General features: G+C 36.8%; 1 protein-coding gene across 1 annotated transcript in view; it reads left to right on the top strand.

Moving 5' to 3' along the window:
* LOC140246549 (complement C3-like) overlaps positions 1 to 17,495 on the top strand; it is a 69,888-nt gene extending 52,393 nt beyond the window's left edge. Inside the window, 8 exon segments of the mRNA XM_072325892.1 lie at positions 5,345 to 5,432; positions 6,352 to 6,423; positions 6,756 to 6,861; positions 8,180 to 8,269; positions 10,523 to 10,600; positions 12,736 to 12,819; positions 14,035 to 14,170; positions 15,142 to 17,495. Of these exon segments, the coding sequence (XP_072181993.1) occupies positions 5,345 to 5,432; positions 6,352 to 6,423; positions 6,756 to 6,861; positions 8,180 to 8,269; positions 10,523 to 10,600; positions 12,736 to 12,819; positions 14,035 to 14,170; positions 15,142 to 15,250 (763 nt within the window). The 3' untranslated portion in view covers positions 15,251 to 17,495.
* The last annotated feature ends 1,394 nt before the right edge of the window (positions 17,496 to 18,889 follow it).

Below are 18,889 nucleotides of genomic sequence, written 5' to 3'. Positions count from 1 at the left end.
ATGCATCCTAATGCAGTGTTTTTTACACAAGAAAGTATTTTGTCCATAAAAAGACAAATCGATTTGATTGTGAGAAAGAACTGATGCTATTTTGCAACATAAATGTATAAACTCCATGTTTGTGAATATGTTAAACGAGAAAAGAAGAAACAAAACACTCATGCACCAATGGTGCATACAAAAATGTAAGAGAACTTTACTTTATTATGACATTTTGTTTGCACTTCTTTATCTGCCCCCTCCCCCCCCCCCCAGGAAGAACGCAGTATGTACATTCAGCTCTATTTCGCAACAACCTAGATATTCACCATTTTATATTTTTGCCAAAGCCCCTGGAAAATATATTCTTTTGAAAAAATATCTTCATTATAGAATGTTAGTCTATCTAGCTACCAATTTTCCTGGAAAATATCATTTTGGGTTTTTGTTTTGTTTTTAAGTTATTGATGAAAATGTAGATAATTTGGGGAAACCCCGAGCAATTGACTGATTTCCCCAAGGAAAAATGCAGTATCTACAGCGGAATGACTAGGATTAATTTTACTCATTACCATTGTTAATCAATCAACCTAGAATACATGTTTATGCATTCAAAATGTACATTGAAAATAAACATGCATTTAAATTAATGGAGGGCGCCTTCTTTGAGCAAGGACGCCCTCTCTTGTCAAGTAATAAATTTCCTTAAAATGAACAAGAAATTACACAAAAATAACTACGTGAAGGCTAAATACACTATTTTGTTATGCCTCCGCCCCGTTAGGGCACCAGAGGCGTTATGTTTTCTAGTTGTCTGTCCAGCCGTCCGTCTGTCTGTCCTTCTATTCGTCCAAACATCCATCTGTCCGTCAGTTTTTCCGTCCGTCCGTCCATACAAGATTCTTGTAAACATGATATCTCAAGAACCCCTTGGTAGATTTTCACCAAACTCTACCAGGAATAAATGAACTTATTAGATTTTTCCGAGACCCACCCAAGTTCAAAGGTCAAAGGTCAACGAACTTTGTCAAAAAAGGGCTATTTTCACACCGTAAACACTATATCTTGAAGACACCTGAGCGAATTTTCATCAAAACTTGATATAGACCTAAATATATTTTAGTCTAGACTAGATAGATCTAGATTCTAGTAGTACTAGTAGCCTATGAAAGCATACCAATTACATTACAGCGCACAGGCAGTAGTGTAGACATGACCTAAGACGGAGGATCCTAGGTCCTGTAACGATAAGTCCAAGCTCTTCTCCCATAATTATGTATGCATGTATACATCATTGTACAAGTATACATGATGCACCATCCTCAACCTTGGGCCCTGGGGGATGCATCCTCCACCCCCCCCCCCCCCCCCCATGTATGCCCTGATTACAGAGCAGGCTTCATAACACAAATAACAGATCGTTCTTGGAACGTTTTACTTTTTCAGATTGCAGCTCAAACCTAAAAAGTAAAACATTCCCAGACCGATCCAGCTGTAGGACCCTACGTGTTTTAAATATGAATCTTGCCAGGGCTGTAATGTGATGCTACATGGCCTAGCCGCTAACTAGCATCTAGATCTAGATCTGTACAGTCTAGGCTACTATCTGAACCAAAATAGATTTGAAGACCTGAATATAAGAACGACCCAAGTCCAATTTTTGGCCAAATTCAGTTTGACATGAAAAAATGTAGCTTATGCAAGGACTCATCTTGTGTACACATAAATGATAAATCCTAATTACCCCCGGAAGTGCCTGAAATGAATGAGTTAAATCTCATATTAATGTAAGAATGAAGGACTTGGGTCATTCTTACATTCATATAATAGCGCCCTCTCTCATCCATCTCTCATCTATGTAGCAGAATATCATGTATATGAAGCAAAGAACGACCCAAGTCCATATGAATCAAAGAACGACCCAAGTCCACCACACAAAATGGCCTCTCCACAATTAACGTAAATGTTAATTGTCATAATAATATATGTTCTAATTTGTATATACATTGTTGCCTTCCCATCACATTTAAATAGAATATTATTGGACAAATAAAAACGATATGATTTTTTTTTTAGTTTACTCGAAATGGTCTTCCATGGACTTGGGTCGTTCTTATATTCATATACTCATTTATATCGGATGTCTGGACCTAGATCGATCTAGACTAGCTTTTATATACCGTTTATTCTAGGCTGGCTACGTACCAGGCTACACTTAGATCTAGGCCTAACAGGTTATAGGGTCTATACTATAGTATTTAACCTGTCGTTTATCCAACACAACGCAAATAGATCTAACGTTAGGCCTATTGCCTTTCGCCGAAACTTTCGGATTCGGAGCCTGAGGAATTTTGACTAGGGTCTAGGCCTAACAAAGTTACTTCACAACAAGTTAATAAGTTATAATAAGAATAATATTGAAATAGTACGGAAAGATGTTCATCATCGTGGTAGAATCTGAAAGAATAAAGCTGATCGTTTGTCACACGAAGCGAGGTAAATTATAGGAATAACGCATTCCACGGAGTTGTTTATCGAGTATGCAGTGCACGAGATGTTTCTTCTGAGCATGCGCACTCCACACGAGCCAGAGGCGAGTGTGGAGTGTGCATGCGAAGAAGAAACCTCGAGTGCACTGCATATCGCTGAGCAACAACGGGAATTGCGTTATTCCTTTTTTTAAGATGGCTAAGTAATTTCAAACGCGAGGTGAATATACCTTGTATGAGAAAGAAATAATGAAATAAATCAAATATCAAAGATTTTGAAATTGTACTTACCGTTGGAAAATGGTCCAGAGTAGGCTTTCTCCGAGATTATCCCAGCTTGTGCTGAAGTAGTAACCGTGCATTAGACAATTTGGGTGCGCGAAAATCCCACGGGCGTGCAGGGATAGACACTTTTCGCGAATGATCACGTGGTACGCTTTGACCAATCAGCAAGCTGGAAATTACTTAGCCATCTTATATCACAAGATATTTACACGTTGTATGCATACTGCGTTTGTCACACGAAGCGAGGTAAACAAAAATGTATTCTATGCATTTGTGTTTACCTCGCTTCGTGTGACAAACGATCAGCTGTATTCTTTCAGTTTTGAAATAGTTTTGAATAACTTACTCATTATCTGCAGATAAATTGACATTTCTTGAGGGCTAGGCTCACGAGTAATTTTCCCCTCGACAACATTTTGTTTTAATCCAAGTGCACACTGTACCGTACATGCTGCCTAGCCGGGCCCTGTAGCAGGTGCTGACTGCATGCTCAGTGCAGCTGCAAGCTCATTAAATAGTGTTGTGCTGTATACAAATGATGCACAGGATAGAGTGCGTTAGTGGAGATGTAGCGCACTCGAGGGTATTTACAATGTAGTGCAACATGCACTCGGCTTCGCCTCGTGCATGTTTCACAATTGTAAATACCCGAGAGTGAGCTGCATCTCCACTAACGCCACGAAATAATCCTGTGCATCATTTGTTTTATGAAATGGGTCGAAAACTGACAGCATTTTTCACGTACCTTTGTGGGTCAATACCAGTCAGCTACATGTAGCACTCGCTCAAGAGTCAAGATGTCCTAAGATGTTCGTCCCAAACATTTACGCACGTCGCACTCGGAAATCCCGCACATATGTACTGTACGTATAAGTTAAGAGCATACGTACGCCACACATGTTATGCACACAAGAAAGGCCGGCCGGCAGCCCGAACTAGAAGTTGTTTACAGGATTATCAGCGCGTATAGTAGCGCGCGACGCACTTGTAACAACTGATTGAGTGCGCACTGCTAGTGTAAACATAGTGACGTCAGGCCGTGCATGTCAGTGAGAAATTAATGCACGCACACGTGACTCATCACAGCGCTTCCAATTGGCTACATTCTTGAACCCATTTTATAATATGTTTTAATGTACACTCGGTTAGTCTTAACCAAACACTTTATTTTATATAAGGATCACGATCTCATCAAAATACATGTATTTACTAATCATTATTGTTTCGTTTAGATATTGTGAATATCGTATTTTATTATTGAGCAAGCATATCTAAAGAAAGTAATTTACGTTCAAATTACAAAACAACCGGCAAAGTATTCACAATCATATATAACAGTGTCTGGTAATTAAGACTAGCTTTGTAGATACTGCGTTTTTCCTTGGGGAAATATTCATCATGTAGATACTGCGTTTTTCCTTGGGGAAAGTGTAAGTTAAGTGTATATACTGCGTTTGGCAGTTACGGAAAAGTAGCTTTCAAAACATTTTTTTTCAAAACACTAAATATGTCATATGAACAAAGATTTCCCACTGACTATATTTATGCTAAAAAGTGAAAATCGACAAAAATGTCAGATACTGCGTTTTTCCTTGAGGGGGCAGTGTTATCCGTATGAAATAACAGTGTTTATTTCGAGTGAACCAAAACTGATTACAAAGGTTGACTATTTTGGTAATAATATGTTACAGATTAGAAAAAATAATAATAGGTTTTAATAAAAGAGGGTTAGCAACACTTTTCCTGAATTTCGTTAATATGAAACTGCACTGCAAAGGTTCAGTGTATAAATATGCAACACCGAGCTAGTTTCCAGTGTTCATTTTTGTGATAGATTAACACCTCCAGGTGTCATGTCAAAATAGAAAGTTGTTATTTTAAATAGTTTCTTAGTTACTCTTATTCTGTTGATTTTAGCTTCAACTAGACGATAAAGAATTTTCCGATGAGGTACATGATTGAAAAAAAAAAAGGTGAACAAATTTACACCACAGTAACACCAGTTGCTGGACAGGTGTTATACCATTGACATTAACACCAGCAATAGCAAATAAACACCATGCCTTGTCATTGTTCGATAATTAACACCAGCGCAGTTTCAAAACTATCACCAGATACAGTGTCAAATTAACACCACGAAGTGACATGTGAGCAGTTTTCAACACCATCACAACATACCTTCTACACCTGTGGGTGTAGTCCTTTATTGACACTTGATCGGTGTTAGACTTAACACCCATGGTGTTAAATCTAACACCAATGTTGTTGTTGGTTTTTTTTTCAGAGTGGTGCCATACCTTGAGACGCTGTGCTATCTTTTCTTTTTTTCTAAAACAAAAGTACGCAAATATGTTCCCGTCACAATATTTTACAATATATGCAACATACTATAGACTCGTCCTTATTCTTCGTAAGATATCTACTGAAAGTACTTAGCATTCAGTGTGTGTGTGTGTGTGTGTGTGTAACGGGTCCGGGGATGTGTTTACGGGTGCATGTAGCATTCACACTGGGAATACTTCTTACGGACTTGTATTATTTTCTAAAATATAACAAACAGTTATTTCCCACTCTTTCCTCGTTACATCAAGGCATCTTGGTGATAAAGAAACCCGTATGTCAATAATTGACGTTGGAATTTACTCGGGCTTCGCTCCTGTGATCAACGATCTTAAAAATGTAAGTGCCGGTAAAAGGAAAAGACTTAACTCATCATTGAAACATTTTGAGTATACATACGAGTTTTATTTTTTTTTTGTTTCGTCGATACATATTTGGTATCTTCTCATATCATGTCCAAATACTGTGTCATTTTATTTTGTCTTGCAGAAAAGCGTTCTCTTTTAGTCGCGTTTAGTATTTAGTATTTACTCTGCAATCTGGAAAGAATACAGTCCCTCACAGTGTCTGACAGTGTGAAAAACAATGTTAGGCACAGTGTAAACAGATAGAGAACACAGTGTGAAATCTCTTCGTACTGTTCGCGTTCACAAGTTCGAGGGTTTCTACATTGTGAACATAATTATTGTGAATCATCTATTTATAGTGCGAAACAGAACAATGCCATATGAAATCCCTATGAAAAGCCGCACAACAGTATCAAATCATCTTCACACTTTCAAATTCGAGCGTTTTCATACAGCCAATTTTGTGCATTTTTGGAGCAGGGTTCTTTCTATGTCTTTTCTTAAATCTTTATGTATCATGATGATATTATATCATAAATCTTAATCTATGATATGAATTCTCACTACATGCAACGTTTGTGTTCATTTCAATTATAAAGTCCACACTCAACTCAAGATTGTTTTCTTCTTCTTCTTCTTCTTCTTCTTCTTCTTCTTTCACATTTTGAGATGTGCCCCAAGCATGTTTGAAATGGTCGCATTGTTATTCCTACTATATCTATTTTGTTTGCTGGAAATTGATATCATTGAATGAAATTGATATGAACATTTAAATTGACTCTAAATGTTACAAATGTACAAACTGATCAAGACCTGTATATCCCCTGAATGTGGAAACAGTGACTATAGCTGCATCAATTTGATTCAATACTCAGTGCACTTTGCTTCCTCTCTTTCGATCCATGTTATAGATCACGAACAGTAGCGATCTAATAGCAGAATATGAGATGAGTGCTAGGTCCGTTATCTTCTATGCTGATACGGTAAGAAGCGTTCCATTTTCGCACGATGAAACTATATGTTTCCATATATTATATAAGTATATCTTCACATATTATTTATTTACATATCTATAAAAGACAATTTGCAATTATAATAGTTTTACTGGATAGGGGAAATTACTTTTTATAAGATTAGGACAAAATATCGCAGCACTATGATATCATACCGATTTGCTTTAATGAATATCATTTGTCACAGTATACGGTTATGTACGTTAAATCTAATTTACTCCACGCCTTTTGAAATATCGAATTAAAATTTCGGAAATTAAAAGCTCAGAAATAATGATAAAAACGGGATGTTTTACTTACAGATCCCTCGCGATGAACTTCTCTGCATCAGCTTCAAATTGATTGAAGAAAATAAAGTTGGAAACATCCAGCCCGTTCCTGTTCAAGTTTATGACTACTACGAGCCAGGTACGGGCATGACAAGACCCAATATACTATGGCTTTGTACAGTGATATATCTCAAGTGGAGTTGACAAATAATAATTTGTCTCATATCTCTCTTTTTTTTCGAAAATACAACAGCCGCGACTGCAAAATAATCCAACAATACCCCACGGACAGAGTACTCCGTTTAACCCCGTTCAATCCTCTTCTCGACCGATTGTTGGACCAGCACTTACCATATAAAGTGTAGAATATCTCGGTACCACTGGATGATGAGACTACTAGAGGTATGAGTGGACAACAATATAAAGAAAATATAAAGAAAATTCCACCAAAAAAAAAAAAATCATTTTTCAGGAAAATCACAAATTCCATCAACTTGATACTGACATACGTTAAGGGTAGCAATTCCCCCTGCTCTCTGAAAGCGGTTAGTCAAGTGCACTTTCATAACGCTATAATAGAGAAGTTAGATTTTATTGAATTGCCTTTATATTTTCTTTGTACTGTTGTCCACTCATACGTCATAACCTCTAGTATTCTCCTCATCCAGCGGATCCAGCACCAAAACTTTAAAAACTCATAACTTTTGATTCGATGGTCCGATTTTCCTCAAGCTGTCACTGATGTGTTCTACCAATGGTGCTGCTTTCAATCAAGCTATGTTCTTTGGGTTTGCGATCTCTTTAAAGTCACTCCACTGGTTACCCACTGGAGGTTAATTGACTGGAGGAATGTAGAAATAATAGGGATCCAGTGTACGGCCATGTTGATTTTTCTTGAGTGGTTCACAATCTACAAGGTTGCTTTTAAATAGTGGACCGCTCAGTTCTCTTTTTCCCCAACTGAAACATAAGCTTGTATTATTTTGCAAGTATACATGCATATATGTAAATTCATTATTGTATCATTATTGATATCATTTGCAAGTTGTATGTATACGATTGTGATATAATTCCTAATTTGTACTGTGTTATGTTCTGTTGGAAAAAAGAGAAGAATGAAAATAAAATGAAATGAAAAATGAAATCGACCGCACTATGTACCTGCAGAAAATTGTATATGAAATGAATGATATCCGTCAGAGTCAAAGCAGATTAAAAAAAAATCCCCTTCCAAGAGGGATACATTGTTGTTGTTTTTTTAATATGTTTAGTTCCAAGTTCTAACATTGTCTGACTTATTGAGGTGCCTTTACTGTGTTTAAGCTTTCAAGGTTGATATGATGTAAACAAGATAGTTCTCACAGAATTACATTTCCTCATGAAATGTAAGCTTTCGTAATATGAAGTAATCTTTTCATGTTTTTGATAGTGTTTTCGTATTTCCGTTTTTACGCCAGATGAAAGTTGCACGGTCTTTTACAAGCCTGAAAGCCAAAGCCAACTAGTTGCACCTCTATGCGGTGACAATGACTGTGTCTGCGCTCGAGGTAAGGATCCGACAAACTCAAAATGTTGGAAGCTATTAACTACTGTAACAGTTATTCGTGTCAGTGTTCTTTATCACTTTGATATCGATACATCTCGGATTTGCTATGACAGTTATGGCTAGCTGGTGGCTAAATCCATAACTATATGGCAAATTACTTTAAACAGAATTTCAACAGCTATGGGGTGGTAAAAATTAGTTTAAAATGTTTTATCTACTGGAATTAAAAAAAAATATAGCTGCTGGCTAAATCCATAACTATATGGCAAATTACTTTAAACAGAATTCAAACAGCTATGGGGTGGTAAAAATTAGTTTAAAATGTTTTATCTACTGGAATAAAAAAAAAAATATAGTAAAAAAATGTCACTGAGACAATGCCATATGCAGCTGTTTGTCAGTGACTTAAACTATGATCAACTTTTACAAAAGCTATAATAACCTTCGAAATGACACCATTATCTTTGATTCATAATTCTTAACATCTCTGACATTGAATCAAAACGATATTTTGTAGTTGAGGTAATTAAAGATGAAGTAACCCCCCCCCCCCAAAAAAAAAAGAATCTTGTGAAACTGAATTTGATTGAAATCCGCCAATTGCATGTAGCTTGATAACTCGTAGAGTTTACACACACACACACACATTTGCATCAATTATGAATGTAGTGAAGCCTTTTTGTTTAAAGTGAAGCACCTGTTCCTACAGCAAGCACTTGTTTTATGTCGTCACAGCCCCCCCCCCCCCCGTCTATTGTTTCCACCTTTTTTTCATGAATGACCCAATTTTTTTTTCTATGGCGGCCGCTATGCAGTAGTATGACCACGCTTTATTGTATTATACATTTTATACATATCTGTACAATACATCCCAACAAACATACGTACAATACGCATTATGATTATCTTCAGTTTCATAACGAGACCGTGTTTTTTTCTTTCCACGTTTCCACGGTCTCCAAGTGCAAACATATTTTCCCTAACTATATAAGCTAAGCCTGGTGTACGTTTTGTAGTGTCTGTTGAATCGCTGGTCTCTTTGTCCCTGTGCGTACTCAATGAAAAAAAAAAACTAAAAAAAAAAAAAACTAGCTATACAGAGCCCTAGTGATGTTGTAAACACTATCAGAAGTTCTTTGCACAGAAAGGATGGGTAAATAAAAAGACTTTCGATACATGTTGTTATGTCTTGAGTGACTCACGTTCACACGCTGTTCCTAAACTTGAAGTTTAGGTCGAAACTTAACTCTCGATGATAAGCTTGTATTTTAGCGCAATGTGAATCCGCGGAAGGAATAAACGAGTGGGGCTAAATCATCGGCAATTAAATCGACAGTCAAAATTCAAGAATGGCCACTGCGTGTGAACTTAACTATTTAATTTGAAATGGATACATCCAAAACCCAGCGTATTATGCTTCCTGGAATATAAACGATTAGCTTGTAGTTTGGCGCCGTGTGAATCCGCATCGTGATTTCACGAGTGGAGGTAATCATCTGCAGTTAAGGTGACGGTCAACAGTCAAGTTTGGTAATAATGCGTGTGAACGTAACTATACAATATTCAATGGATACATCCAAAACCCAGCTCATTGTGCTTCCTGGAATATAAACGATTATCTTGTAGTTTTCGAGCGCCGTGTGAACCCATGTCATGAATTCACGAATGGAGCTTTTCATCAGCAGTAAGTTTCGACCTAAACTTCAAGTTTGGCAACTGGGGCTGTGAACGTAACTATTCAACTTGCAATTTATTGATACGGTACATAGAAAAACCCAGGACATCATGCTTCCTGGAATACAAAAGCATATATATATATATATATATATATATATATATGTATTTCAAGACAGGCAAAGTCCTTGACCTTCTGGGACTAAGTCCAAGATTTATAATTTGCGAATAACACAATTCAATGGGATTATCTTTTTCACCAGTCTCCCTCTTCATATTCGGACTGCCTCATCTACGGAATCATCTAGAATTCTGTTTGATTTTAGTCTTGCATTGCCCATTTGTTGCGTTTTCTAATTTTTTTTTTTTTGTATGAATAGCACCGATAGGCTTAAAATACCCGTAGAAAGCTCAACATGAATGTAATTATTATTGTTATCAGTTTTTATCATCATCATCGTGATAACTTCACCATTTCTTATTGATTACGGGTGCATAACATGTCATAATCACATTCAAAATCTTATTTCCATACTTTTCAATACGCTTTAAATCTATTTCCGTTATATGTTTACTCTAGACGATTGTGGGGCATGCAGACAGAGACTTCCAGTGGCAAATCTGACAACAGCGGCATGTAAAACTGATGGGCACTTTGGTATGTTCATGTTTTTGCTTCTGCATTCTGTTATGAATATGTATTTCTGTAAGTTATGTAACGTGATCAGCCCACGTGGGGCATATTAAGTTTAGACACTCTGTGGGCTGACTATAATAGTAGGGAGTTTTCCCAAGCACGTCGCAGCAGGTAGTTGAGCGTGCCGTGTGCAAAATTTGCTTCTGCCCATGATCGCATCCGAGAAAGGTCCTGTCCAGAGGAAAACGAGTATGGTATGGTACTCGGCCAAAATAGCGTTCGGACCCGATGCTGGGCAGGAGTGAACCAGTCAGCCAGCCAGCCGATCAGCGATCTTGTCCCCACGCCTCCGTCCTAACAAGAGAGCGAAACTGCTCTGTTATTGGGACGGCAGTCCTAGTACGGGGACTTCATACCTGATTGCTTCCGCTTATTTTCGGTCTTTCCGTCGTGTGGCAAAAACTTCCCATTATGGCGCTTGAGGGGAGGAATAAAGTTCAGTTGTTGTTGTTACTCAAAGAAAAGTCTAGTATGGTGGTGATCTGGTGAGTGTCACAGAGGATAATGTTTAGAATGTTGATGAGGTACCACCATTTTTTCCTCTCCATAATTATAATTTAGTTTGATAGGACAACATCTTGTAGCACATGTTTCAAATACTGGAGATAAAATTTCCTGAGTATCTGTATGATTTTTTTTTTTTATTTTACCGAGCATATACCTAATAACAGTTTTCATATAATGCAAACTTAGCTTCCATCTTCTCCTCGAGACCATATATCCGCCACAACATTTTTTTTTCAAACGCAAATATGTTGTGGTCCGATTTAGATAAGTCCAGAAATCATTATAAAAAGATTATTGTCGCATATTATAAAGTGGTTGTACGATAAATCGTAGGAGATGACAAAAATTCAACAGTGACAACATGACAACAATTGATTTTTACTAGTGTTTCAAGCTTCCTCGAAGGGGAAGAGTGACTTCCTTCTGCCGAACCGTAGGGATCCCCTTGTTGGTCCGTTTACCACTGGGTCAAAGGTGACTGTGACTACAGAAATATGTCCAAAATTTGGCAAATAATTGTAATAACTTGGTTACCTGTCAAAGGATTTCATTCAAACTTTGTGCAGGGTGCACTTGTTTCACTATATGATGTATGGATATATGTATAGTACGCCCGGTGGCCCGGGGCCACTCAAAATTGGTGTGGCGCCACGAAATTTATCTTTCAGTGGCCCGATCTTAAGATTCAAAACAATTTGTTACTTTTGCTTTTTAATAGTTCGGACCACTAAAATTTCCGATTTAAACATTTTTTGTGACCATTAGTTACCGTGTCGAACAATGATGTAGCCATGAGTACGCTTTAGTGTATATCTCTTTTCCCCCTTTTTTGTGTAGGATACTCTTTTCTGTATTCAAACAATTAAAGACTGCCGAGTTCCGGTCATTTTTTTTTTTTTTTTTTTTTGGGGGGGGGGGTTGTTTTGTTTTCTATACTATTAGATTTAGAGTTATATCATGCAAAAGTCCTTGCTCCGATTTCATTGTTTTCGACACCGAACTCATTACGTTGACTTCCTAAAAGACGATTAAAATGTCTAATTTCACATCCAATTAAACTATAATCATGTTAAGATGCATTCATATATACACGTATTTGTCGCAGCTGCGGAGACTGCACTGCGAAGGAGGCATTTTTTTACGCATTAAATATTCTTTTCTTTACATGGATCGCATTTTGTTTTCTTTTGTAAAATAATGAAAAACCTCTTACAAAATTAAAAAAAATGTAACTACAAGATGAATTTAACGTTAATTGGATATAATTGGTTTTGAAATGGCTGACATATCAAAACAGCAATCTTAATGAAAGGTGGGACCCGTCTTTTAAAAGAATCGCCTTATCTTACTTTGTTTTTGGATGTCTCAGCCATCCCAAAACCGATTTTCATCTAATAAGCTTTGAATTCCTCTTAGAATAGGATGCTCTGTTTTATTTCATAAGGTGCTTTTCGGTATCTGGCAAACAAAAATAGATAAAAGCCCAACCACCATCTCTTCCAATGCTATACCATCCCTGTAATCTTAACGTGGAATCTGTGTTATAATGTAATCGAAGATGTTTATATTATAACAATTATGTATTTCAGCTTACAAGATCCAGGTAGAAAGCGTAACCAGAAAGGATGGCTTTCTTGTTATCGAAGCAACAGTGCTAGCTCCCTTCAAAACAGGTAATTTTACTTATGCAACGTTCGTGCGCGGTTGAATTTAATTAGAGTGTTTCTTTTTTTTTTTTTTACATTTCATGACATACACTTTGGAAGTATACTAAGGTTTAATTTTAGAGGCGCAGTCTTTAGGATCCAATTTACATCCAGTGAAGTAGCTAATATACAACAGTTGTACAATAACATCTATCGGATGTATCTTTCTATCGGAGCATCAGTCTCAACCACCCGGATCAACTCAACGATCTATTGTCGCTTGGTATGGTACCAGTCGGACTAATTTTGATATCGTCTGTCTCCAATACGGCTAAACACATTTGAAGAGCTTGCAACCAAAAGCTGCTAACTCCATTGAAAAATGATGGATTTAGTGCCTTTTGGAAGGAAGCTCTTCATTGTTGTACCAAAAATTTGGTTTAGTGGTCATCAAGTAATTTCGCTTAATTTTCTGCATTGGCTACACTTAGCTATTTGCCATTTCGTCTAATGTCCAAATGGTCTCATTGCCACTTCGTGAACACAGCTGTTTTCCCTTCCTCATTTTGTCTACCATTAGTCTAATTCTCATTTAGTCTATGCTTTATTCGGTCTACCAACAGTTGGTCTTATTGCCGGTTGGTCTGCTACCCATTTAATCTTTATTTTAATAGGTCTAATATTTGGTGTATTTTTATCTCGTCCTAAAATTTCAAGCCACTTTTCGTTTCTTCTAAGGACACTTATGGCTATGGAAAAAAAAAAAATAAGGAATGAAAATTAGCTAACAAGTGATCAGTTGCCTTTGTAGATATCACGCAAAGTGGGAGGGAGGGGCCCCATTGACGAAATGGTAGTAGTGAAAGACGAATTGAATATTAGACAAATTAATGGGAAATAGACGAATCGAATATCAAACAAACGGGTTATTTGACAATCTGGTATGATAGACACTAAGCTGTAGTGGACCAAAAAATTGGATATCATACGAAATTAGCGTAGCCTAAATGGTTGTATTATTTGTAGTAATATATGACCAAATGGCTATTAGACGACAGGTTGCATACGAAACAGGATTAGATCATGTGGGATGGGACCAAACGGGCATGGCAATACTCCAGCACAATTACAACCTTTGAAACTTCTCTTTCAAGCATTGTCAAGAAAACCTTAACATTTCCTCTTTTCTTTTTTGCCTTGATATGATCTACCATCATCAACCTTTCATTTCCTGCTACCTAGGGAATGATAGAATCGGTGCAAACGACCATCGACAGTTGTACTTATCTGAACACTGCGAATGCGACATAAGGAGGAGGGCGTACGTCTTCGTGGGCGGCAAATATGTTAAATACACGACAAGAACTGGAGAAGAAGGGTACGTCAAATTCTTTAACCCCTTGTGGGCTTTGAGATCCGATTCGCACAAGAAATGCCACAACATTGTGCACACTCTTCAAAGTGCTGGCAGTGAAGGAATTGAAATGTGTGTGTGTGTGTGTGTGTTTGTGTGTGTATTGTGTGTGTTTTTTTTTTCTCAATGTTCTTTCTTTATTGTAAACACTCTGACCATCTCTACACAGTCTTAGTTAATTCATATGTCATTTCAATCAACGTCTTCTGAGAAAAAAATCTAAAATAAGTTGCTTTGTCGACACCTCCTAAAAGTTCGATGGTGATATCGCTTTATCATTGTTCGGGATTTATAATAATCATGTGCAGTTCGGTAACCGCCATCTCCCCACGTGGATATGACAGCACTAATACACATTCAACATTCAGACTGCAACATCAGTTGGCATAACCCTTCTTCCTTTTGCTTGAATAAGCCGTCAAATCAGTGGCATTGACCGGAATGGCATGGTCTCAATTCTAGAAGTTTGCCTCCATCTTTGCATTCTTATTCACATAGTTAATGATAGAAAGTAGCGAGTAAATGCATTTGATATCGTCATCTCTTTTCCCATCCGTAAAAAGAAATTCAAATCACTTCGCAATAATTATCCCATATATATGAAGAGTTTTATCACAAAACGAGCTAAATCCAATCTTATTAAGTTTAGATATTTCTGATTAAAGCTGCTCAAAATAGAAAATTAAAAGAAAATAAAGATATTTTCAATTATATCTTCTAGAATATTCTAGAAGTTTTGGTATTCTGGAATATTCCTCACCACAAGTCAGGTATTACTGGAAATATTTAATTTTGTCTGATCTGATGATAAACTTACTTTGAAATGTTTGAAAATTGCACTTTGGTCATTTTGCAATAAAACCCTTCATATTAGACGACATACACCTTTACAGCCTATTTCAACCTTCAAAATGTCATTATCATGTTAAACACAGATACAGGTATTTGGTTGACGCCAATTCAGTGTTTGCACCATGGAGGCCGCAGAAGAGGCTACTGGATCGATTTCAGGCTGAAATGACACGCGTCGGTTGTCACGGATAAAGATGGGATATCAACGTGGGGCATCAACGTGGGGACCTGTAGCAGCGGTCAGAGCACTTTTATTGAAGTGGACAAAATTCAGGATGCTCAAGTTCGTTGTAGTCTCTATACCTTATGTGCTCAAAAGATCTTCAGAATTATCAAATAATTACATGACATCTATTAGCAACTTCAGTCATTACTATTTGAAACAAGCGACTCATGTTATAACGAAGTCTCATTTCCTTTCGTTACATTAAGATTTCCTTATATCTGAATATAGTAACATTGTATATCGATATCTGGATAATTTGGACACTGAATTCTTCTGCGTTGTATCCGAAATTTCGTTACAACCGTGTCCGTATTAAACGGAGCACACTTCATCGCGGAAATTGAAAGATAAGAATAGAATGAAATTGAAAAGAAATCCCTTCCAATTTCAGAAAAATTGTCATTGATGACTTCGAGGCGTGCTGTATGCCATAATGCTGATATCATTATGAAATTGTCGGACTTCACAGAAAGTCGCTTCACGATACCTACAATTTGTACATTTACACAATGGTTTAGTAATGTCACTTATTGTATACTGTATGTATTATCTTGCACAAGTTTACTTTATTGGCAGTTAGTTTTCAAGCTACTATCACTATTATAAACTCTACTGATAATACATTATATCTATCAATTATCGTCAAGTATTGAAAGGCCCTGAGTTTGTTGGCTACTTGAACGTTTTGTTTATGCAATGTACTGTAAATACTTTGACACTAGCGTCGATACTTCATTTAAAAATTTTATTTTTTGAACACTTTGATATATTGTAACAGCTATACATCACAGCTATATATATGTATGTAGTGGCTCATCGCTTTAGGTGGCGATACTTTCTTAGTGTGATACGTTTTACATACGCGGGCAATGTCGAACTTCAGATTGTACCGAATTATGTATAATTCACATGTTCTCTTTCCCAAGTTGTTTTGTCAACTGTAACTTCCCTCTCTTCGAGTTGGGCACTGATTTGCTGTAGAATTAAAGCTCTTTCTGTTTAGCATGCTTCGTATGAGAGAGTAGAATGCCATTTTGGCAGGACCGGAGGATACAAATTTTCGTTAATGACGTTTGGACATGCAAAGAATTAAGAAGTAATACTCGGGCTGCATCCAGGTTCAGAAGACATCAAGAAAAAGTAGGAAGGGTGCTGTCATAATCATGTTCGTCAACCTTGCTAACATTATCATGCTTGAAATTAAGTAAAAATCGTGCAATAATGCAATTTCGGGTTTTACCTATACTTGTGAAGAAATCACCCAAAAAATAGTACTATTGATGATCATATCTGTAAGGTGTGTGCTCAAGAAACTTTAACTTTCTAAGTTCAAATGTCACATGTTTACTTATACAATTGATAATAACTCGTGGCCTGTGCCTTCAGTGTCTTTTGTTTTGATGTCCATTTCACATTGGTGAATTTAATACACCAAACACCACTGCATTGTAGCATCGGAATACAGAATGCTATTAAGGCCAATTCTTTAGTACTAAATTACAATTTTTTTAATGAAAATAATTATAGTAATTCTTTTGTTCAAAGATGTTATCCTCTCTATATGGAGCGAGTGACGCCAGTATCTACGACGTTCCCTGTGCTTTTATATTATGCCAATATATTTGAGTAAACATCTTCATGCTGGAAAGGCTAATAATCAGTAAAGAATTATGAAAAGTTTTGATCGTATATTCGGATGGCAGCATGTAATAAATCTATCTACGATTACAGTGACGTTGGCAATATCTGTATCCCTTTTTGTAAATGTTGTTTCATCTAAAAGATATAACATTTGTTGAGGTAATCACATCTGAATATATGGTAGCTATGAATTTGAAAACGTTAAATGGTCGCCGAACTTTCGGTTCCTCAGTGGACCTTCATCAGTTTTGCGTTAACAGGTTAACGGAGAAGATAAATCAAGGGATTCCTTTATACAGCACCACTGCTTAAAACAATACCTGTACGATGTAGAGCTACAATTCATGTGGAATACACTTGAAATCATGAACTTCATAACTTAAAAAAGAAACATGATTATACATGTATCTAAATATCGCGCAGTGATAATGTGTCAACATTTATTATGGCATATAACGTACTTAGCCTATCGTATAAGAACACATTGACATAATATCATTCAGAACAGGATGATAGCCCAGCAATGGATTATCTTGGTTTTGCCAGATCTGAAATGGCAAAAATAAAATGATGAAATACACATTTTATACAGATGCTATTGTTTACCTTCAGTTGATGTGGATACTGGGCTTGGGTGTTCGTAGGTGCTGGGTTGAGGACTGAAGTGTGTGTTGTGATTTCGTGTTGTACATGTGGGGCGCGAGTCTATGTGTCATGACATCAGTGTTGCGGACTCTCGTTTATTCATGTCTATCTGGTAATTTTGTTTTGTTTTATAATACAAATGTGTGTTGGTATTTTTGTATGTGCGTTAGTGTGTGACCGGCCAGCTTAAAACCCACAAAAAGGAGGCAAACATAAATTATCACTCTTCTTCACAATTTAGAAGAGTGAGCTCTATGGATATGTTTTAAAATTATAGTACGACTTGTTAAAAGTGGACCTCCCTACCCGAATTCAAAATCTGAGCAGCGATGCCCACTGGTTTCATAGAAAATCGAGAAAGAGTGAATGAAGGTAGGGGTCATTCCGCTCAAGCGTGCTGTGCAAGAGTGCAAACGTGAACATGCTTTATCTCACAGTGAAGCAGTACTTGTCTGAAAACAAGATGGTCCTTAAAAAGATATATAACCAAACAGCTCTAATTCCACAAAAAGTTGGGGACCAGGATTCTCTGAGATGGAAAACAACAACAAAAACATAAAGTGTTGACTTCTGTTTTGAAAGCCGCCACATTTATAGAGAAAAGATTTTTTTTTTTTTTTGGTCCATGATGATATATTTCTTATTATTCTCTTTATTTTTCTTGACCTTTAATCGCAAATATCTCCATTTGGCAAATATGGACTTATCGGTTTTTTGCAAACAAACTCTTCATATATATATATATGGACGTGGACGTCTTGTTTACCCATTCATATTTCGAGGTATGTTGCCTGTGTGAACTTATGGGCCAAGCTTTAAAACTGAGCATAATCGAAAATGTATTACCGTGTTGCTGACATGTTTATGATCCGTATACAGTCCAAATTGTCAAAACCTTTCTTACATATAACTAATGTTGTATTTTCCTTAAAGCTCTTCGAAGAACCAGAATATAAGTGTGAAGTTGTGAAACTATGTTGCTATTGGTAGCTAAAACTACGCTACGTGATAATCCTTGACACCATCCCAATATCTTGTCATTGCCCTACACCAGGCACACAAGCACATACATGTACATAGGCCTACATACACACACACACACACACACATCTCCATGGTCACACATTTTTCCTGTCACTCGGAAAAAAGTGATCAAAAAGAAATCTCAAATGGCTTGCTTAAAAAGTGAACATGCATCGAACAAAAAGTAAAATAATACAATATAATGTTTGATGGCATGGCAACACTTTAATTGACAATTCAAAAAACAGGTTTAAAAAAATCGAAAAGTTACAATTGATCACCAGTCCGGATCTTTT

Source organism: Diadema setosum, chromosome 3, assembly GCF_964275005.1.
Source record: "Diadema setosum chromosome 3, eeDiaSeto1, whole genome shotgun sequence".
Taxonomy (NCBI): domain Eukaryota; kingdom Metazoa; phylum Echinodermata; class Echinoidea; order Diadematoida; family Diadematidae; genus Diadema; species Diadema setosum.
Note: the sequence above shows the minus strand (reverse complement) of the source record. Positions and strands in the feature narration are given on the sequence as shown.